The sequence below is a fragment of the Aulonocara sp. 'chitande type north' Nkhata Bay genome, linkage group LG16, assembly GCF_057382095.1.
Source record: "Aulonocara sp. 'chitande type north' Nkhata Bay isolate Kocher_YH1m ecotype deep benthic linkage group LG16, A_spYH_male_GT1.1, whole genome shotgun sequence".
Taxonomy (NCBI): domain Eukaryota; kingdom Metazoa; phylum Chordata; class Actinopteri; order Cichliformes; family Cichlidae; genus Aulonocara; species Aulonocara sp. 'chitande type north' Nkhata Bay.
In genome coordinates this window covers 40619199-40641800 of record NC_141359.1, presented here as the reverse complement: position 1 = coordinate 40641800, position 22602 = coordinate 40619199, and the positions used below count along the sequence as shown (strand labels likewise).

Genomic DNA, 22602 nt, shown 5'->3' with positions numbered 1-22602 from the left:
ATGTCTGTGAGTTTAAGACCGTCAGCAAACCCAGCAAAGGGTTTTCAACAGCGTATTAGAAATGAACACTTCATTATCACTTATTGAATCTGTGTGGGAATGAAGGGATTGTGTTAAACATACTTTAGTTCCTCACATTTTAATCCAATCTTTTTGTCCAACCCACTGAGTTAAAGCTGAAGCTCTGCATCTGAGCTGTTTCGTTTAAAATGTATTGTGTTGATGCACAGAACCAAAAACAGTTGTCTGTGTCCAAATATTTATGGACCTGACTGTATTTAATCTGTATCAGGACCTTTATCCGTATCTGTATGTGTGCCTGTACCTTTATCAGCATCAGTATTTGTACATGTATCAGTATCAGGGCTGAAAGGGTTAGGGCAAGTAATCAGGCTTTCTCTGGAGTGGGTGGAGGTGACGGTGCTGTGAGTCTGCATCGCCTCTCTGAACAGAAATCTGACCTTCCACATGCTGTTCTGGTCATTAGAAGAAAAATATATTTTTAGTAAATGAAAGCTGACGTTTCAATAAAATGAAGTGAGAGAGCGGCCGATTGTCCTTTGGTGGAAGAGAAAAGCTGTGGCCTGTGTTTCTGAACGAAGCCCAGAGGTCTGTCCATGACAGGAACGCTTGTCTGAGGCTCTCTGATGATGAAGAGCACCGCTCTGCTTCATGTTCACGTCTGACTGAAGCTCGTTCAGAGCAGCAGCTCTCAGGTCAACCTCGCAGCCTTTTTCTCTCGCCGTCTGTCTGTGTCTGAAGTCTGGAGCCGTTTCAGACTTTCATGCTGATGTTTGGCTCGAACAAGCAGGAGATTTCTGAGGTTTTCTCATGAATCAGTCTCTGCTGGTTTGTGGAAAAACCATCAACATCAAACATCAAAGCAAGGCAGCAACATGAGTCCAGCTCAGAGAAGACTCAGTGAAAACAGCGACACCTACTGGACACTTACTGTGGCCACATGTGATAATGCCGTTGCTGTTCTACTCTTCTCTCTCATTTTTAGTTCATGGACAACAAACCAGCTTATAGAACAAAACATATTAAGAAGGCTGCTGTGTTTATGGTGCTCACCACACGGGTCTCACAGATAAGACCTGAGACATCTTTCATCTGTGCTGGACTGAAGTGTGAGTGAATGCAGATCGATATGCTGATGGGAAATAAAGATGAATGAATGAAATGCAAAAACCTCCCTATGTGTAAAGATTTTTAATTTAAAACATTTTATGTAAAAATATATTTTTATATGGTTATATAATTATTCTTTGTAAACGGCCTCCCCAGCCTTGGGGAATCGTTCATCACATGTGTGTATACGTGGTATTTGTTTGCCAGCATACAGCGCTTCACTACTGCTAAAGTTAGTGACTTTACAGGATGCAGAGCCTGGTCCTGACCGCAGGAGGCAGCAGTGTGCCGCAGAGCCCGTGAGGCTCCCGGAAATGAAGCCGCAGACGAGGGGCTGTGCCGTAAATGGAAAGTGAAAAACGTTGTTGCGCGGCTCTGTTTCATGGGGGTGATTGATATCAGGTGAGTTTTCAGACAGCTGGGAGGCTCGCAGGCAGGTGCGACTAACGCGCTGCTTCAGATGTTACTTGAAGGAATAAAGCGGGAAACGAGGCGGGTTACGAGCAGTTAGCGTTAGCCTCCGTTAGCTCCCGTTTGCTCGGTGGAACAAATGCTCGGTGAGCTGTGACCGTCACAGGACAGGTGTACGGTTATTAATCCAGCAGGGAGCGAAGAACAGACAGGTGTTGACAACCCTGACGGTGTGGGAATCCGCACACCTGCAGGAGGCTGACGGAGCAGCTACGCCTGTGCTGCGGTGGAGCTAACAGTTAGCCCCCGACCAGCTAGCAAACACTTTGCCCTGCGGATACACCTGCGCTTTAAATATGTACATGAGAACAAGTGAACCAGCCGGAACAAAACAGACCTCAATAACTGTGAAAGAAATAAAAAGCTGAACTACAGTGTAAAGTTATAAAATACCAATTAAATTCTAAAAGACCACAAAAGAAGCTCCTTTAAATGTAAAAGATCTCAGACTGAAAAAGAATAATAAGTCAAAATAAAGTAATTATATCACGAAATGGCTTGTTAAAAAATAAAGAAACAGTAAAATAATCAGGTTCCTGCAGGAAACTGGTGAGCAGGTGTTAGCAGGTCAGCATCTGCAGCTTCAGTCCATCACTGAAGCATCTCAGTGTTGGAGCCGGGACAGGTGACACTCCTAAAATTGGGCCTCTCTTTTTACCCACTAAGTCACCATGGTAACGGATGCTCAACACCTTACCTGGTCATAACCTGCACCTGGTCAGGAGGAGGTAATGTTCAGAGTTTCCTCCGATTCGTGAAGCTTTTTCCTGAGAGCAGTGAAAGAACCCCGGCTGTGAATCTCAGACTGAACTTGTGATCATCTGATCACGTGCTGTTGGAGGAAATGTCTAAATGTTGTTCTGTGTGATTCTGACCTGCTGCTGAGTAGGGCTGCACGATTTTGCATAAAATGAGAATCACGATTTTTTGCTTAGAATTGAGATCACGATTCTCTCACGATTCTCTTTTCCAGTATAAATATTTATTGCACTTATTAACTGCACATCAACTTCGTAACAGTTGAGACTGAACATAAAAACAATAAATAAACATAAAAACAACAAATGTCTCACGTTTTGTCGTTGCTGCAAAATGTTGTACTGCTTGAAATTCCGTCTCCACCGTTGCTCGACGCTGCGTGTACAGAGCAGGTAGTGCAACAATAGAAAAATAGTTGCGGGACGGCACTGTGTAGCGTTTGTCTAGGGTGTTGATCATTTTCCTAAATCCCTCGTTTTGCACAGTGTTGATGGAGCCATATCTTTGGTCAGGTGATAAGTGATAGCCTCCGTAATGTCTTTGAGTTCGACGGGTATAGGGAAGCGCTGTGTAAGGTTCCCGTTATTGATGTTTGGGTGGTTGACCGGGACGGATTTTCTCCAGTCACTTTCTCGTCATCCCTGACGTGCGCTCCGTTGTTTTTTCCTGCTAATTTTAGCATCACACCTTCTGTATCACGTGGTATAAGGCTCCGCCCTTGTCATTTGTTGAGCAGGAAGAGTGAGCGCTTGTTTTCATGCAGATTACGTCCCGGATCAAAATGCGGTACAATCGTCTTTAAATCGTTGTCATTTGGAAATGAGATCGCACATAAGTATGAATCGAGATCGCGATTTTCTAACGATTAATCGTGCAGCCCTACTGCTGAGTCTGTAAGCTGATGCGTGACAGTGAGCTAAACCCAGGTAGAAACATGGATCTGTTTCTCCCGTCTGTTTATTTTTCAAAACGTTCTTCTGCGATTAAAATGGAAAAAAAAACCTTCTGAATGACGATGTGTCCTCATATTTCTGACAGTTTGTAGCAGATGTGGTGAAAATCAATGTCCGTTGGTTCTGGTTGAATCTTCAGGTCCAGACGTCCTTCACCCGCTGCAGGACGCTGTTAACGGCCTGTGTTTGTTTTAAAGGCGCCTTTCACAGAGTGTGAGCAGCTGCTGAGGGGGCGGCAGACTCGCCTGTCAGGACAACTGAAGAAGAAGAAGGCGGAGGAGGAGGATGGCCGGCTTTTTGGATAACTTCCGCTGGCCCGAGTGTGAATGCATCGACTGGGGCGAGAGGAGGAATGCCGTGGCCTCCATCGTGGCCGGAGTTCTGGTTAGTGTGAGGCAGAGAGGGGCGGAGTCTGTTTGAAATCTCCGATAAGATAAATGTTCGCCGCTGGGAGGTTGGTGAATGGTGGAGGTCTTATTGGAGCTGTAAATATTCCGCTTCACGCGATCTGTTTCCCGTTTGTCCCAGAACAATGCCATAATCTGTGTTTACCTCAAACATGACTGTTAATAATCCAGAAGTTTGCTGTGATAGTCTGATGTAAAAACCAGTCCAGCTAAGACACATCTGATCAATCAAAGCCTCATTCACACAAACACTTTTTGCTTTGCTTTCTATCCAACATTCACACACATTCATCCATCGGAGAGCAGTGAGGTTTAGTATCTTTCCAAGGATATTTGGTATGCAGACTGGAGCAGCCAGATGAGCTGAGCTGCAGCCACCCCATGATCTGTAAACACTCAGACATTAGTGACAGCACGGATGTCTGCTAAGGATGGACAGGAAGTAAAACCTTTAGAAACGTCACGTCTCGCTGTGCACGTTCTCTTCTTTTAGTTCTTCACCGGCTGGTGGATCATGATCGACGCCGCTGTGGCGTATCCAACCCAGGAGCAGATGAACCACGCCTTCCACACCTGTGGCGTCTTTTCCACCATCGCTTTCTTCATGTAAGTGTGAAACGTTGCTTTCATACCGTACATGCTTTCAGAGTTGTTAGACCATTGAGGGTGGGGGAGAGTTATCCACATGAAAACACATGTAAGATTTGCTTGGGTTTGTTCATGTGCCTCACAGCCTCTTTACAAGCAGCTGCTTTATATGGTTTCCTCCTGCAGTGAAATGTAATTTCAGCTTAAACATCTCAGCGAGGCTTTGAAAGGACAAATTGTGACCTCTGATGATGCCTCATTACTTAGAACTCTTCTTTCACCAAAGAGGAACCAAAACCTTTCACGATGTGACAGGAGAGCAGCCAAACTGCAGAATCATTCAGTCTGTTGTTATTCTGACCTCGATGCTGTTAATGAGCTGAGCTGGTGTCAGACAGGTTTGACCTCAGACTCCGAGGAAGTTACAGACCTGCCAGATTTCACGGTGTGCTTGGAAACTGGTGCTGCAGTCAAATGTGAATCAACAAAGGTCAAAAACAAAGCAGAGACTCTGAAACATCATGTGATCACTTCCTGTTTATGTCTGCAGTGTGAGCAGCATGAAGCGCTCAGACTCCTCTATGTGACTCTGTGTTCATTCTCAGGATTAATGCAGTTTCCAACGGCCAGGTGAGGGGGGACACGTACGGAGAAGGCTGCATGGGCCGGACAGGTGAGTGTTTGTCACCTGTCAGGGATCTGCTGTGGCGCTCAGAGGTGTGAGAAACACACACGTGAGGCAGATGTTAAGAGTAAAGTGCAGAGCCTCAGCTGTCTGTGTGGCTGTAAAGAGACTAATATGTGGTGTAGCTCAGTGGGTGCACAGACCACATGCCGGCGTGGGTTAGGGTTACCCTAACCCTAACCCTGTCTCTCTTCGCTGTATCTAGCCAATAAAAGCTAAAATGATATTTTAAAAAAACGTATATCTGACGGCGGTGTGAATCCTGCCCTTTGCACAGCCGTCAGGATGGACAAACACAGCAGACACAGCACTGCTCATATGTAATTGTACTGCATGTGTCTGCGATTGCAGGAGCTCGTCTCTGGCTCTTCATCGGCTTCATGATGATGTTCGGCTCGCTCATCGGCTCCATCTGGATCCTGTTTGGAGGCTACGTAGTGCCGAGTGAGTTTCTCCCCTCAGTCTGTCCTTGCTGGTCAAACATGCAAACCTGGAAATGATCAGAAGGCTGGAGGGAAAACCAGAAGTTATACCTTTAAGTTAATAACAGCTCAGCCTGGACAAAGTCAGAGAGTATGTTATGGTTTGGAGCGCGAAGTCACTGCTGGCCTTTATCAGCTGCTTCATGGTGTTTTCTTCTGCTCTGAATCACATGACCGTTTTGGAAACTTGGAGCTTTTTCCTGTGGTTTGGTCTCGTTTCACACAGAAAAAATCCACACGAACCGAAAGCAAACCTCAGTGAATCACTACAAACCACACAAGGTTCAAACTGCTCATTGTTCTCGTGACTGAGGCGCAGGTAGCACTCAGGGACAGCCCTCGGTTCATTTCACCTCCAGCGGGTGCAGTTTGTGGCCTCTCACACGTGACCACAGCAGGGTGTTTGAGGTTGCAGCGTAGACCTGGTAGTTGGTCGGATTTGATCCTGAAACGATGGATCAGGGAGTCTTATTTTAAATTCAGCTTTGCTCCTGCAGCAGGTCCATGCGCTGCAGTCTTCACCCTGCTGCGCTTGCTGTGTGAGCAGCAGAAGAAAAGCCTTGTGGTTATTACACTGTGGAGTCTAAAAATACAACAAATGATTTTAATCTGACTTCCTTAGACCTGCGCAGGGAGTCGGCTCTCTCTGAGCATGCTCAGTCACAGTGAAACCTGATGTGACTGATAACATGTCGCTGTGTTCCCGCAGAGAAAGAAGTGGCTCCGGGGATGGCTGTGTTCTTTCAGAACGCCTTCATCTTTTTTAGGTGAGTGAAAAGCAGCAGCGCTGACACTGAAGCAGCTGAAACGGCACACTGTTGTAATTAACCAGCTTGGTGCCAAATATGTGCTTCCTGCAGCGTTGCGACACATTACATGAAACCTGTTGCATCTTATTTCCCGTAATGGGCGGGAGCTCCTGCCAGGAAAGCCTGGCTCAGTTTAACCCATTCAGGCCCCTTTCTGTTCCACTAACTGATGCAGAAAGAAGAACTAAAGGCGGGTGGATGGATACGAGCGTGAAAAGAAGCTTTAACATCCACACAGACTGTAAATACCAGATTTCTCAGGGAGGGGTTTCCAGCTCTGAATGAGTGTTTGTTTTCTAACCTGCTGCAGATTAATGATTGATTCACACCCTGTCGTGGTTGGAGTTTGTCTCAGTCCATCAGGACCATCATGTTTCACCTCCACCTGCCTTGTGCTCATGTTAGTTTAACCACAGCTGTGTAGCTTGTCGCTACCCGATCCGTACCGGAAACCCGATCGGTACCCCGCATGCGCAAATCTTACGTCACTTCCTCTCTTTGCCAACATTGCGACATAGTTGAATGATACGGTTAGCGCCCAGTTAGCTCCTAGCATTTCTCAACAGCTCTTCCTCCTTTTCGACTGCCCGGGACATTTAAACAATGGATAATCCGTTTACAAACAAATTCATGCTTTTCTCCTCAACAGAGGTGAGCAACAGCGCCGTAAAATAAGAAGAATGGCGCCTAATTTTGCTACTTGTATTACTTTTGCTGTAACAAAACAAATTTCCCACCTGTGGGACTAATAAAGGTCATCTTATCTTATCTTAATTACAGAGTTAATAATACAGACTTTATAATGTGTCACGCGAAGATTCATCAGCCACATGAAGTGTTTACTGACAACTGACAGTGATGGCAAACATCATCATCACTATTCCAATCAATCCTCTTCACAGACGAGCATAAACACGCTCGACTATCACTACATCAGATTGAGGCCACGGTTGTAATGACGCTAATTCAGTTTACAATACGGTTCATTCGCTCGGTCAGCAGGTGGCGGTATCCTCGTACACTGGGGAGTAAACTGCCATTAAACGAACAGAAGAAGAAGAAGAAAACATCTGCACATGCGCAGTACGGATCGGGAGCCCTGATCTGTAACTCTTTTTATTTTTGTCTACATTATATTGACATGTTTCATTATTGGAAACATTTTAACAGATGCTTGTTATTCTTAACAACAGATACTCTGACCTGTAACTATCGTAAAACGCTTCGACCGGAAGTAGACACCTTTGGCGCATGCGGGGTACCGATCGGGTTTCCGGTAGTGACACAGCTATTACATGACAGAGAGCTTCATTAGCCTCCAAACATCACAGCACTGTGGAGCTGAGCTGTGAGTTTGGATCTGTCTGCTCAGTGTGTGACATCACTGTGACATCACTGTCTTCTCTCTCTGCAGCACTCTGATCTACAAGTTTGGCCGCACTGAAGATTTATGGGGTTAAGACGTCTCTACACACACACACACACACACACACACACACACACACACGTGTATTTATATCCTTGTGGGGACATCTCATTGACATAATGCTTTCCCTAGCCGTTTACCCTAACCATCAAAAATGAACGCCTGACCCTAAACCAAATCATAACCTAGTTGAGTCTCAAAAATGCCTTCAAACTGGGGCCCGGTATTTTGGTCCCCATGAGGGCTGCTTGTCCCCACAAGTATAGTATACTACCAAATGTTGGTCCCCATTAAGATGTTAATACCCGTGCACACACACACACACACACACACACACACACACACACACACACACACACACACACACACACACACACACACACACACACACACGGCCTTCAGATGTTTTGTATTCTGCTGTTTTAATCGAAGCTGTAAAAACAGTTTTAGTATTGTTGCTTTTTAAATGGAGACCAATCAGTGCTGCTGCGCGCACACACACGCACACACACACACACACGCACGCACACACACACACACGTGTAAATATAGTTCTGTCATGTTTCACTTCTCTGTGTCAGTCTCAGTGTGTTTTGTAAAATGAGGGAATTCCTGCTGGCGGGCAGGACCGCCGGTCTTACTGTTAAAGTGTCACTCTGGGAGATTTCAGCCTCACTTCCTGTTGATTAAATGCTAATGGTCACATGTTAGCCGTAAACAGCTGGATGTGAGACTCGCCTCTCGCTCTGACGAGAAGCCGTAAACAAATAGCCGAGCAAACCGGCCCCGTCCTGCTGTGGTTGGATGTAGCACAGTCGAGCGGAGCGATGTGTAGCCGCCACAGGACGGATGCTAACCTGTTAGCCACAGGTGACACACACACACGTTTCACCTCGTCCATCAGGTCACGCTCACTCTGGACCGTTTTAGATAAAAAAAATTTTTTACCTCAGACTGTACCTGATTGGTTTCCAGATTGTACTTCCTGTGACTCCTCCAAATTAAAAGTCTGTGATTGTTACATGTATTTTTAATGAAAATCTTCCAGGCTGACACTTCAAGGGGGCGGGGCTAATTTATAGCTGGAAGCACATTTGCTGTCTCGTCTCCGTCTGACACTGGATTATAAAAGGACGTTTTTTGTTCCTGAACTTCCTGTTTGTGACTACGATGTGTGTTGATGATTTTTCAGTATTAAAGTTAAAAATCTCGGCTGCTTCAGTCGTTCCTGAAACAATAAAAAGTGTTGTGGGCGTGGCTGTGAGCTGCTGCTTTGTTTGTTACTGTAACCTTTAACTTGCTGTTTACTGGAAGCAATGACTCAGCCTCACCAGTGACTCAGACATTTTATTAAGGTGAACTCCGCTTATTCAGAAGGACGGGGAGTTGACCTCTGCAGGGAGGAGGGGCTTCCTGTGTCCCCGCCCCCCCCAAAAAATTACATGAAAATTTCCCGTAGACAAACATTTACCCAACAGTGTTCATGTTACAGGCGCATGCGACACTTCCTATTTCACTGAAACAGGAAGTGTTGGCCACAACTGTCCTCTTACCGCAGCCAGTCAGATCCAGCAGTGAGCGTGTTATTCCCACCTGCCCAGGAACGCTCTCACCGACAGTTATTAATAAAGGAACTAACTCTCAGAGTTAAACAGGACTGTAGGAAGTTTGAGAAAGAGCACGCAGACGTGTTTGCAGTTCCTGTTTTTCTACTATTTTCTGTCATCGGAGGTTTGAAGCAGTGGCAGCGTGGAGAACATTCAGGGAGGCGTGGCCATTCAGAAACGATACTTGGTTAATGCTAGAGTGACCCGCTTCTCTGCTGCGATGGTTGTTAGCGCGCAGTGGTTAAAATTAGTGTCAGGAAGCTGCTCGCTGCGCTCCATCCTGGTTTTACTCCACCCACTGTCCTCATGGGAGTAGTTCACAAATGTTCTGAGATCAGGTGCTCACAGGTAAATAATCCAGATGGTGCACGGTTAGATCACCTGGAGCAGGTGAGCGACTCAGTCGCCTCTGCTGGTAAACTGAGTGGAGTCTCTGTGAGTGGGCGGAGCCTCTCCAAGAGTTCAGGAAGCAGCGGCGGGAGGGCTGAGTGCTGATCTGGGCTCGTAGTTACCGTGAGAGATCTGGAGGTCGTCATAGCGCTCTACGATGGGAGTAAATGGTCGGACTTCAAATTCCCCACGAAACAGATTCTGAAGGAGGAGAAGACACAGGAACCTCAGAGGCAGTGAAGACTAACGATGGGCGATTGGCTGAGCCTTTCACCGATTGTTTTTACAACAGTCATTTATCTGCCCATGAGTACGTCTGCTAATAATGTTGGTCGAAGCTCAGAGAAGCGGTTTTAACTCTTCCAGCTGCGAACAAATGCAGCGATTCGTTTACTCAAACACATAACAGAACAAAAGAACGGCAGCAGCCTGCTTAAAAACAAACAAATTATTCAAATAAAAAAACAATAGTGGGAAACACAGGACGGCCTTTTCCCCACTCTAACCGTGTCTGTCTCACACACTCGACCAAACAAGTACAAAATTAAACCCATCTAACTTTGGCTCTAACTTTGCTGGACTGACGGCTCTGTTAACACCATTGGACAGTTCAGCGACTCACCAGTCACCATGAAGAACCACGTCGGTCTTACACACTGATCGTGAAGCGAACACTTTCAAAATCAGCTCTTTTACTCGCTGACACGCTCTGAGTAGATACAGCGCCCACCAGTGTCTGTGTGGTGAGTGTGCAGCAGTGTTGGTCTTACCAGCGGGATTTCATATTTATGTGGCTCCAGGCAGCGTTTGATTTTCTCAGTTTGGAAAAACCCGAGGTATCCCAATGTAAGAATGATGATGGCGAGGACCACGATGCCGACGAGCAGCCCCACGATCATCGGCGTCCTGTTCACGTGTTCTGAGAAAACAGACGCAGTGAGTTTACTGCTGCAGCTTTAAAACCTTCAGCTGATTCAAAAGCAGCGGAGTAGTTTTTAGTATTACATCTGTGTCTCTGGTTGGAGTCGGAGCGCGTTAAAGGAACGTTACACCAAGAAGAGCAGCTTACCTGATGCAGGGATGACCTCACACTGGATGCAGCTGCGTGGTTCCACGAGGTCCCCGTGGACCGTATAGGCCACCTGAACACAGTACCGCTGCCCCTCCTCCAGGTCTTCAATGGTCCTGGAGTCTATGGTGTCTTCATACTTCTGATGAAGACAATGACACACACACACACACACACACACACACAGTGTGAGTGAATTAAACTGAAGTGTTTGCTTCTGCTCGTCTTCTCCTGTATCCAGCTGAATTATCAGACTGTCAGAGCTCCACGGAAAGTAACCCAGCTGTGCAGCTTAACATTGATAAGAGCAGATGTTTATCCCTCCATGGACCCATGACCACATGCTGCTTCAGGGCTTCACTGCAGCTGCTGCCCGTTTGTGGCTCTCTGGCTTCCCTGAGCCTGGTTCTGCCAGAGGTTTCTTCCTGTTAAAAGGGAGTTTTTCCTTCCCACTGTCGCCAAAGTGCTGCTCATAGGGGGTCATATGACTGTTGGGTTTTTCTCTGTATCTATGAAGCGCCTTGAGGCGACTTTTGTTGTGATTTGGCGCTATATAAATAAAATTGAATTGAAAATTGAATTGAGTTTAGTCCTAAAAATGAAGGCGCAGGATTCATCTGGACACGAAACTGCTTCTCAGTCACTTTGAGCTTCTGAAAATGGGAACTGTGTAAAAATAGCTGTAATTCTGAAACAGTTTGTGCAGACTGTCTGTTGGTGCAGAGGCAAACTGTCCAAATATGCTTGGACCTGCCTGCACACACTGACAGACACATGTGGCTGTATCAGCAAGCACACTGGCATGAATAATAATAATTTTAAAAAAAACTGCTCAAAGGAATTAAAAGAACACTAAAAACTACAGAGCCCAGCAAGGGACATTCTTCAACGCACATATTAAACAAATATGTCAGACTGCTTTCTTCCATTTGCGCAACATCTCTAAAGTTAGAAATATCCTGTCTCAGAGTGACGCTGAAAAACTAGTTCATGCATTTATTACTTCCAGGCTGGACGACTGTTATTATTATCAGGAAGTCCTAAAAACTCCCTGAAAAGCCTTCAGCTGATCCAAAATGCTGCAGCAAGAGTCCTGACAGGGACTAGAAAGAGAGAGCAGATTTCTCCTGTTTTGGCTTCCTGTTAAATCCAGAATTCAAAATCCTGCTCCTCACATACAAGGTCTTAAATAATCAGGCCCCATCTTATCTTAATGACCTTGTAGTACCATATCACCCTATTAGAGCACTTCGCTCTCGCTCTGCAGGCCTACTTGTTGTTCCTAGAGTATTTAAAAGTAGAATGGGAGGCAGAGCCTTCAGTTTTCAGGCCCCTCTTCTGTGGAACCAGAATGAAGTCTGTTTCTGGTCGTTTGGTCAAACACATTCACACTAATGTGCTGCCAGAAGTCATTTTGTAGCTCTGGCAGGACTCATCCTGCTCCTCTTTACACAAAGGAGCAGATACCACCCAACATCAGGTGAGCATAAACACCTGGAGGAATCACTCCGTGTTCTCACCTGCAGAGGACTCTCTCCCTCTCTGCCAAAGTAAATCCTGTGCTTGGCATTGTTGGCGTGTTCCTTCGCCAGCTCGTGGTCATCGTTAAGGAATACGGTGAGTGATCCAGGCCGGGTCAAAATGCTTAACGGAGGCGTGCAGACGTCACCTGGAAGAGCAGAGCGAGCGTCAGCACAGCAGCAGCTCGTGGTTCACACTGTGGTCAGGATGGTTAACACCTCGAGTCTCACAGCTTCACCCACAGACAGCGCTGACACATATCTGAGGGTTCTCACCGTATCTGCTGCAGGCGTTAACACCCTCAGATCTCAGCCCCCGTCTCTCGGCCCGCACACGCAGCGTCACGCAGCTGTTCTCGGGCGAGTCGTTAGTGTCGCGCGGCCCAACCGCTGATATGTTGCAGGAATGGAAAGGCGTCTGGATGCAGGCTGGAAGAGCTTCCCATTTATCAGAGTTAAATCTGAGGATGAGGAACAGAAACGAGTCAGAGAAAACATCTGCTCAGCGTTCTCTCTGCTGTGAAACCCAATCACTCGTTGCTTTGAAGCAGGAGCTTTGCTGACCTCTGACCTCTTCCTAAACATTTTACCAGCCCACTGTGGATTAGAATCTGTGACAGTGACACTACACTCAGCCTGCTGCTCTCTGATGGCGGCTTTCATGTGAAACTGTGAGAACGATGGAGTAAATAAAATGTCATCAGCTGACCTCTCGCCACCAACGGCCGTGACGATATAAAAGGAAGCTCCACCTTAAAACAGAGCACCTTCCCTGGCTGTGAGGGCTCACCTGCGGTAATTCACAGTGTAGGTAACGTCCGGCTCCCCTGGAGTCCACGTCAGCTGACCCTTCTCCACCTGGACGTTCTGTGGAGGCGGCGGCGCCTGAGACGCGACTGCAAAGGTGAAGAAAGCAAACCAGAGAAATCCCTGCATAATCCAGATTATTGTTATTCATGTGATCACGGCCTCAGATGATTTATTAAAGAGACAGCAGGAACCATCGACGCCACGACGCCTGAGCTCAGAGGGACAAAGATTCAAAAACGAGGAATAACATCTGTCTGCTGCACACGGCACGTTTTTAAAAACTGAACAGATGTGAACCTGATGTTTGTGGTGACGTCATTTATTCACTTTCATGTCTGTTTTCTGATTGGACAGATCAGTTATTTATTGCCTGAGAGTGTCAGAGTCAAAAGTGTTTACAGTGAACAGATGAATGAACATTTATTGCATCAGTAATAATGAAGGTTAAACATGTTTACAGGCTGATTTAAACAAACACAGAAGTGATGATTATAACCTGAAATAAACTCTTTGAAAGCCTCACAGATCCTTTCCTGTCATGTCAGGAGCTTTGGACATTTATAGCCCACTTCCATGTTTCACAGGAACCTTTAACCCTCCAGCAGCTGCGACTGTTTCACCTTTTTAACCTGAAACAGTCGCAGCAAACAGAAAAAGGACATTTTCTCATGTTAGACGCGCTGAACCGAACATTTCCTGGTCTGAGCTCAACGAGTTCCGTATTTTATCCGGATGATCAGTTTTAAGATAACCTCTGACATTTGAACCTGAATGTGACGGCCACGCTAAATCCACAGGTGAAACCCAGCTGGCAGGTAACAGCAGCCTTTCGTGTTCAGCTGGAAACACCTGACGCCGATTACAACAAAACAGCTTGAATGAGTCATTAATAACTGAAGACATTAGAAAATGACATTTTAACATCGGTTATTTTAAAGTTCAGTCTGACTCCGGAGCGAAAACGTGATTCAAACACAAAATCTCTGTCTGTCTGTCGCGCACACGCACAGAATATTGCTTCATCCGTGGTTAGCCTGCGGGGCTACAGGCCGTTGTTAGCCGGTAGCTCGGCAGGTATTGTCCGGCGGCGGCGGCGGCTCCTTACCCCAGGAGACGGCGTGGAGGCAGAGCAGGATCAGCAGCATGGTGTCGGCCTCATTCCTCGGTCTGTGGCCGAACGTGCTGGCTGGAGCTGAAGAATCGAAACACACACCGACGCACTTCCTCGTCCTGGATAATCTGGACGTCTCCGTCCCAGACTGCTTCTGTCTTGGGGGATTTCCGGTTCCGCCTCTTAAAGCTGTACGTGACAAACGATAACAAAACACCAACAACTGCTCCACACGGTGTTTGATCACCGCTCACAGCCGCTGGGACAGACTGTGTTTACCAGCAGAGCTCAGAATCAGCTCAGATTCAGCTCAGCCCCACCTCACCTGTGCAGCCAGGTGAGTTACGCTGCCCTCCCACCTGAGGGTCCCGGGCCCTGCACGTCGAAGCTCAGCAACGCCCGTGTGTGGACTCGCCCTCACACCAGCTCACACGGGGCTGAGTATCGACCGACCGGGGATTCCCCCGCGCGTTCACGCGAGGGTGACGTCAGCAGCATGTGATCAATCACAGGAAATGAGAGTTAAATCTTCCAAATAAATAAATCAATGAACCGTTTATTTTATGATTTTCTGTGCTGTGTTCAAGGAAAACGAAATGCATTCTAACACAGAGTGATGCACTTTGGTAACTGTGTACAGTGCACTGGAAAGTTTGTTTTATTTTATGTCATTATATTACAGGTTTGGTTTTAGTTTTTAATATATCAAAGATATAATCAGTCATTTTTCAAGTTATTTAATCAAAAAAAGAATGTTGTACTCAGAAACTTACATGTTAGTCTGTAATTTCATCTTCCAGCAAACTGATAAGTTTAGAATTAACTTCTTAAAATAGAAACGGGCACCAGTTTGTGGAGGCTGTCATGCTGAACACAGCGGCAAAGATATCTGGATACTGCACCCTGCCGCTCAGCCTTATCACATTTTAGGCTGGAGTACGCCAAAGGCAGAGGACAAGAGCAACTGTAGATGTTTGCATACTGTGGACGGACAGCTAGATTCATACCTGCATCATACCTGTTTGATCATCTGAGAAGGGGAAGCTTTCACCAAAGAAACCAGAATATGAACGAAAGGGACTACGCCACCGGCACCTTAATCAAATCCCACCCTCTTCCTCCTCAAGCTGAAGTCTCTAACATGTGGAAATGTGCATAAACGTGCTCATTTACTCCTGATATTGTGACTATTATCAGCAGATCGGACGTGACCCCGCTGTTTCCAGACAGCTGACAACAATAACAGCTGGTTAAAAGTTAACAATTTACCAACTAATGTCAGGCTATACTTTCCCCTGATAAACAGTTTGGTTACATTTTCATTAAGGCCATTTCTCAATTCGCGAGTACTCGAGTCCGTACTCGCGTTCTCGGCAACATGGCGCGATTTCTGTACACCAGCGTACTTGATGACACCACAGCTCTGGAGTTTGATTTAACTGTGATTAATATCTGCACTGGAAATTACACATGACATGAAAAAAATTATACATGATGTAGTTGATTTCTTTAACGAAAAAAAGATAATTAAAAAATGATCTTAAGCACTTTGGTAAAATGCACTACACGTCGCTTACATGTCATCTGTTTGATAATGTCTAATAAGCTTCATACAGTTAAGCACAATCACTAAATGAACGAAACACAAGCTTAATCTCTCTATTAATAAAAATAGTACACATGTATGCCTGATTAAAAATTATAACAGGTGAGATGTTATAACGCTTTTATTTTTATTTTAGTAAACATTTAAAAATTACAACTGACAGCTGCTGGGTTTGGAAGAGAACTGAACAAATACTTAAAATCTAATCTGATCACTTTTGGAGCCTTCAGGATCTCCACGTATTAACCTGCTGTTTTTGTTCCCGGTGAAAATGTTTCCTCCTGAATTGAAATATTTTTAATGTCAGATTTAATTCAGAGTCAGCTAATTTCAGCCGGCTCTAGTGAGCCTCGAGCTCCCGGCTAGCTATTGAGCGGGTGGGTAACAGACGTCTCCGAAAACATCGGAGCACTTTTGCAAATTGTTTGCAAAACTTGTGCATATAAATTAAAATTGACGATTTATATTTGCATTTAAAGTTATGAAATATGATCATTAAACATGTTTGTGGTTGTTACAGTAAAAATATATAACTTTTTACTCAAATTTTATGTTTGTTGTCTGATTTTAGATCAATTGTGTTAATACAGTATGTCAAAAGGAAAACATAACTGTAAATTCAGACACGTGAGGTTGTGCTGAAAAGAATGAGACCAAACAAAGCAAATAAACAGTTTTTAAAGGTGAGATGTAGAGGAAACATCAAAAGTAGTTAAAAATGGACAATAATACCCTGGACCCCAGAGGGTTAAACATTGTAGCAACCCCCCCAATGAAGGATGCCACTTTACTGATGAAGTTTTGAAGGTTTAATGGCAGTAAACCATCAATCTCAGAGATGGGGATATATACACAGAAGCAGCGTGTAAGCAAAATTCCACACTCTTACAATTGTAAACCTTATAACATAAAGTAAGCTTCAACATAAAATGTAACAAATGTAGCCTCTGTCACACAAAACATGTAAACGTGTCCTTATTTATGTCATAAACATACCTTGTGCCTCCCGCCACTGCTGCAAAAACTGCAAACATTTTTACAGGAAATCGTCCCATCAAAATAAAAGCTTCTAAACCCAAACAGGAAGCTGGTAAGTGAAAACAGCGATGAGTGCCAAAATAAGGTGCAAGGAATTGAGTAAAAGCATTTAGGGTTATTTACAAACATTTTTTTTAAAGTAACGCAATAATTACTTTTCAAGTAATTAATTACTTTTAGAGTCTTGTAACTCAGTTACTAACTCAGTTACTTTTTTGAAGAAGTAACTAGTAACTATAATTAATTACTTTTTCACAGTAACTTGCCTAACACTGAACACAAGTACACATATTGTGACATGGCTTAAGTGTCTGAGTCTAACAACTCTAAACCTACTTCAAGTTTCACCAACAGCGGCTAACAACAACTAGCAGAGACCAACAGCAGCAAAAACAGCAGCGCTTACCAACAGATCTCACAAATCCACCTTAGTATGGCTGACATGGAAAAGTGAGCCTCTCTCACTCATCAACTGGTGTCCAACTTTCACAAAGTTTTACAGCCTCTTTCAAATGAAATAAAGGACACTTATCACACAGCATTGACAGCTGATGTCAACCACTGACTGGGAATGAGCCATTCCAATCCATTTTCACTTAAGCCTTTCCATCATGTCCAGAGATGGGCAGTAACGCGTTACTTGTAACGCGTTACTGTAATCTGATTACTTTTTTCAAGTAACGAGTAAAGTAAGGGATTACTATTGCAAAAATGGTAATTAGATTACAGTTACTTTCCCGTAGGAACGCTGCGTTACTGCGTTACTAAAACCGTGATTTTTTTGCGAGAATGTCTCATGACAGTGACGTAAGCGAGTGCGACGTTCGTGACAACAGCTGTGTGCAGATCAACAGTGGATCATATATCGAGTGCAGAGAGAGTATGAGCGTGCAGCGTTTAAAGCGTGGAAGTACTGACCTTACTTTGAGTTTGATTCCATAAAAAGTGACAAAAACATTAGTGTCCGCTGTGCGTGGGAAGAAAACTTCTTTTTACAGCGAAAAAACCCCTAAACTTCCAACAAGCACCGAGTAGCTACGACGTAATGGGAAACTCACAGAGAAACTCGCGGATTCTTCCACTGACCGCGGCACACCTGCACCAGGGTAAACCTCCGCCTACCCCACTCCTGCTTTACAGGTGAAAATAGAGCAACAGGACCGCTGAGTCTTTGACTTTATTTATTTTCTGCTGTGTTTTACTTGCATCTATTTGAAGGACTGAGTGTAAACACAAAAAATATTTTATTTTATGTGCAGAAAATAGGTTTAAATGTTCAACTAATTTCTTCCAGTCAGAGAATGTTGCAGATAATTAAATCTTTGCTTGATGCATAAAGTTAAAAGATTAAAACTAATAAAACAAGTTTTAAAAAGAGACTTTTCCATTTGATTACATTTTGTATGATGGATTATGCAGAAAAAGTAGAATTGGGCTGAAAGATCTATCACTTTATCACCTCTTCAGGTTGTAAATCGTGTTTTTAAAAAGTAACTAAGTAACTAAGTAACTAAGTAATTAATTACTTTTGAAAATAAGTAATCAGTAAAGTAACGGGATTACTTTTTTGGGGAAGTAATCAGTAATTAGTTACTGATTACTTTTTTCAAGTAACTTGACCAACACTGATCATGTCTCATACATTCCTATTGGTTCATCCTTCTTCCTTGTTCTTTATTATCAGCACGTATACACCACCACAAAAAGAGAAATCGTGTGCGTAAGGCCTAGAAACCTGTAACTCCCTCCAAGTTCAATAACTGACACAAGGTGCTCTTGAGTCTTACGGGCATTTGTTGGACACAGGTGCACCAACGACGCCGTGAGATCTGCACAAAGCAACATAAAATAATCATTTTTCACAGTAAGGTGTTCTAATCGAGAATAAACAATAAAGTGTATTATATGACAACATAAAACATTCACAAAAATGTTGTATGCTGTTGATTTAACCTTTACAAAATGTCGACACATTCGGTATGACACGTGACTAATATGAACTCGACAGCTCTGTCACCAGCCTTAGCTGAGATATGCAGAGCTGTCTGGAAGTCCGACCCCAGCATCGGTCAGGCTGCGGTCTGGACTCTGACTGGACCACTGCAGCAGCTCCATTCTTTCCTTTTTCAGCCGTTCCGTTGGAGATCTGCTGCTGTGCTTGGATCATTGTCCTGTTGATGACCCAGTTTAGCCGTGGGACAGACAGCCTCACACTGACTCCTTTGGTATACAGTTCATGTTCCACAGAGATCATCGTCCTTCCACTGCTGTGCTGACAGCTGCTGACAGCTGTTTCCTCCAAATGTGCTGCTGTGCGTTTAGACAAACATCTTGTTATGGAAAATTCTAGTTTATCCTCACATTAGATTTATGTGTTTAGAATCTTGTATAACCTTTGCCTGCTTAAGATGAAGCAAGTATGTGTCAGCATGACCTTGTGAAAACTGCTTAGCTAGGCCTAACGATGTTTCACTATGTTATCTGCAAACTGTTTTGCTCAGAGGGATGAAGCTCAGGGTCAGCGGCAGGTGCTGGCCTGGGAAAGGATGGTGGGAGTCTTCTGTGTACAGCAACAGCCCGGGTTGGACAAAAGACTGTTGTAACTGAAAAGATACACAGAGTTTGTGCGATGGTATGAAAGGGCGCTGCGATGCCCCGAGGTTAGACGTTCGTTACTATGAACCTGCTATGTTTTGATGTGTATGTGTGTTCTCCTGCGCACAGTAATAAATAGCATGACCACAGACTTTATTTACAAAATTCCACGACAATCTCCACTTTGGTCTCGTTTGTTCCTGAAGTCTTTGCAAACCTAAGCTATGCTAACATGTTCTTTTAGAGAGAAGAGGCGTTCTCCTGCAGCACGTCTAACAGCCACACTTCTTTATCTTCACGGTGTGACTGTGTGGCCGACCACAGGCCACGATTTGAATACACATTAGAATGAGAGTTTGGATTTTCTTCATGTGACTGTAAAACAGGCGCTGCTCTGTCACACTGTGCTTCGTCAGCCTGCATCAGTTTTTATAACCAGCTGACATTAGATTGAGTTGTTCTGGAGCACTTTGTTGGCAGAGCTTCCACAGAAACACAAACGCAGTGATTGTAGGAAACTGTGCTCCGCTCTGGTCCTCGCATGTGTGTCCCTGAAAGCTTCATGTTAACGTTGGACATTTATTAAAAGTGACAGAGCCTCAAACTGGCTGCGAGACACAGAGAAACAAACTGCACACCAGCCTAACACTGCTGATGGAGCTTCACCTGAAATCCACTCTGAAGCTGCTCCTTAGTCATGTCAAACTCACCGGGGCCCTCTGCTGGACAAAGACGCTCTCTGCAGAATTCAGTTCACTCACCTGCTGCTGCTACTTGAACTCTGTGAGGCATTAATGTGGGCTCTGAGCTGAGCTATGCTACTATTATACTGCTCTCTGTGAGAAGCAGAGCAGGAGGATGCAGCTTTCCTGATTCAGTGTTCATAAAAAGGAAATCAGAAGAAATTAGAGACCAAGAACTAAAGTTACACAGGGGGTAAAACAAGTACTGAGCACCAATATATTTCTAAAGGTGCTACTGACATCAAATTCTCACCAGATGTTGGTAACAGCTCATCCAATCCACATTCAAAGAAATCAAAGCACAGACGTCCATAAAAGTAGTTATGTGTAATAATGAGAAATAACACAGAGGAAAGAAAGGAGTCGCACAAAGACACAACAAATTTTGGTCTTCCATCATCATCCTCGATGAAGCTGATTTGATGCAACTGTTGTCATGTGTTCTCATTTTAGCTGGTTTGCTTTTGCATAACTCGATGAATAAATGTTTGTCCTCTGTGCTAATTAGCTCAACCCCAGATGATGCACATGTGTTTACTGCCATGACGTGTTTTCATAGACAACCAGTCAATGGCTCGTGGACCCGCGGGGGTCTGGGGACCCCAGTTTGAGGGCCGCTGCTATAAAGCATCTATGATGCTGCACAGCTTACATTCTGTATGTGTACATCAGCGGGAAACAAGAACTGAGACTGAGGTATGGAAATAAAACACGGCAGTAAACTAGGACATGTTTCTGACTCCTCAGTTCAGAAGATGAGTCTGACTTGGCGCTGTTTGTTCAATACTCTGTTTACTTGTAGTTAAGACGTATTACTTCTACACAACAGCCTTGAGCTGTGCCAGGATAACTGTCATTTAAACATAAATTTAATGATCTTCTGTGTTATGAGCCAACAGATTCTCCAGTGTCTGAATTATGCAGCTGAGATATTGAGAAGTCTCCTCAATTCTGCTTCAAACAGCTGAACTGTATAAATATAGAAGGTGTTTCCAGTGCAGCTGCTTAAAGCACACACACATCCAAACAGCAGCTGTCTTCTTTTTAGTTTGTATTTTGTGTTTAATCGCTTCATATTTTTATACTATGATAGTTTCATCCTCCGCTCTGGTGTTGGTGGAGTCTTATCCATGTTTGTGATTGGTCAGATGCTCCCAGCACCAGCTCTGTCACGTGAACGTGCAGTGAAAACCCCGGATTACCTGAGTGAGTTGATAACCATCTGATGGCGACTGCTTACACAGACTGATGATGTCAGGCTGAATCCAGACAGATCCCGACGTACTGTACACGGTGCAGGGAGGAGGAACAACAGAAAGTCACTGTTTCATTGGATGAAATAAGGTCACTGTTGTGATATTTTGATACCATGGGAGCATTTACAGGATATTGTTTTGTAGTGATATTATACAGGAAAACTGTTACTCAATAAGGCCCATTTACTAGTTGTTTTTCTCTTTCTCTGTGACCCAAGAATTAATGTGTAAGAATCACAGGATGGTACCTCAAGGTCGAAAACACCACAGAGATCACTTCCTTACTCCCATCCTCCCTTCTTTATCTCCTAGAAAAGAGCTTGTTAAAGGCCAGGTGGTTTGTTTCAGAATTCACTAATGAAAGAACTCTGTATTCTATGTCTAGGAGTGTATTTTGCTGGGATGATCATAAATTGTAACTGAAGAGATAAACTACACAAAGGATACTTCTTTGCTCAGGAGGCAGGAACACGTTTCCTTATTTGGTCTGTACCGGTTTGAACTGAGAACATGCTGACACACGAACCTTTTTCCTCTATATAAGCTGTTGTATACTTAATAAACCTTAGAGTTGATTTTGGAAGAGCAACCTGAAGCAGTTTCTGTGTCATTTTGTTCTCCCAAGCTACTCCCGGCGCTGTAACTAACCTGCTGAACAGCATACTTGAGTGTTACTTTGAATAATTAGGAATCTTATAAGGAAAGGACAAAACTCTGCTTATCGGTGCTCACGCCTCGGAGGAAACCCGATCCACGGATGAACCCGGGACGGAGATTTCTTTCAGTCACCATGAGGAATGAGCACAACTCCCAAAGCTTGCAAATAAATCAGGAGAAACATGAAACACACTGAGGAACAAACACAGAAACTATGATGATCTGATGACAGGACAATTATTAGTCCTTTATTTATCCAGGTAAAAAAATCTCATTTCCAAAGAGAGACCTGGTATCATGGCAACAAAAGTCAAAATACACTTACCACATGTGAGTGTATTCAAATTAAGAGCAACACTAAAAACAATCACACTGAGTTATTCTCTCGTTGCTTTAAGACAGACTTCCTTTCCAGCTGCCTTCTTCACTCACTATGTGTTAACAGACCTCTCTGCACTGAATCATATCTGTTATTAATCTCTGTCTCTC

The 22602-nt window shown here is 44.3% G+C and overlaps 2 protein-coding genes across 3 annotated transcripts; one reads left to right on the top strand and one right to left on the bottom strand.

Annotated features, from left to right (window-relative positions):
• Positions 1-1375: 1375 nt before the first annotated feature.
• Positions 1376-8975, top strand: LOC147312140 (transmembrane protein 50B). Its single transcript, XM_086265730.1, has 7 exons — positions 1376-1533; positions 3512-3698; positions 4215-4327; positions 4915-4982; positions 5346-5438; positions 6186-6243; positions 7700-8975. Exons 2-7 carry the CDS (start codon positions 3600-3602, stop codon positions 7743-7745), a joined length of 477 nt encoding a protein of 158 aa, XP_086121856.1. The 5' UTR covers positions 1376-1533; positions 3512-3599; the 3' UTR covers positions 7746-8975.
• LOC147312139 (uncharacterized) lies at positions 7698-14679 on the bottom strand. Of its 2 annotated transcripts, XM_086265729.1 has the most exons (8): positions 14544-14679; positions 14213-14407; positions 13088-13193; positions 12574-12758; positions 12298-12446; positions 10778-10919; positions 10479-10627; positions 7698-9909 (listed from the first exon to the last, which is right to left on the bottom strand). In XM_086265729.1, the coding sequence occupies exons 2-8, from the start codon at positions 14250-14252 to the stop codon at positions 9781-9783; spliced, it is 900 nt and encodes a 299-aa protein (XP_086121855.1). In that variant the 5' UTR covers positions 14253-14407; positions 14544-14679; the 3' UTR covers positions 7698-9780. The 2 variants fall into 2 exon arrangements, with proteins under 2 accessions (XP_086121855.1, XP_086121854.1); XM_086265728.1 differs by having other exon boundaries at positions 14213-14668.
• Positions 14680-22602: the final 7923 nt, after the last annotated feature.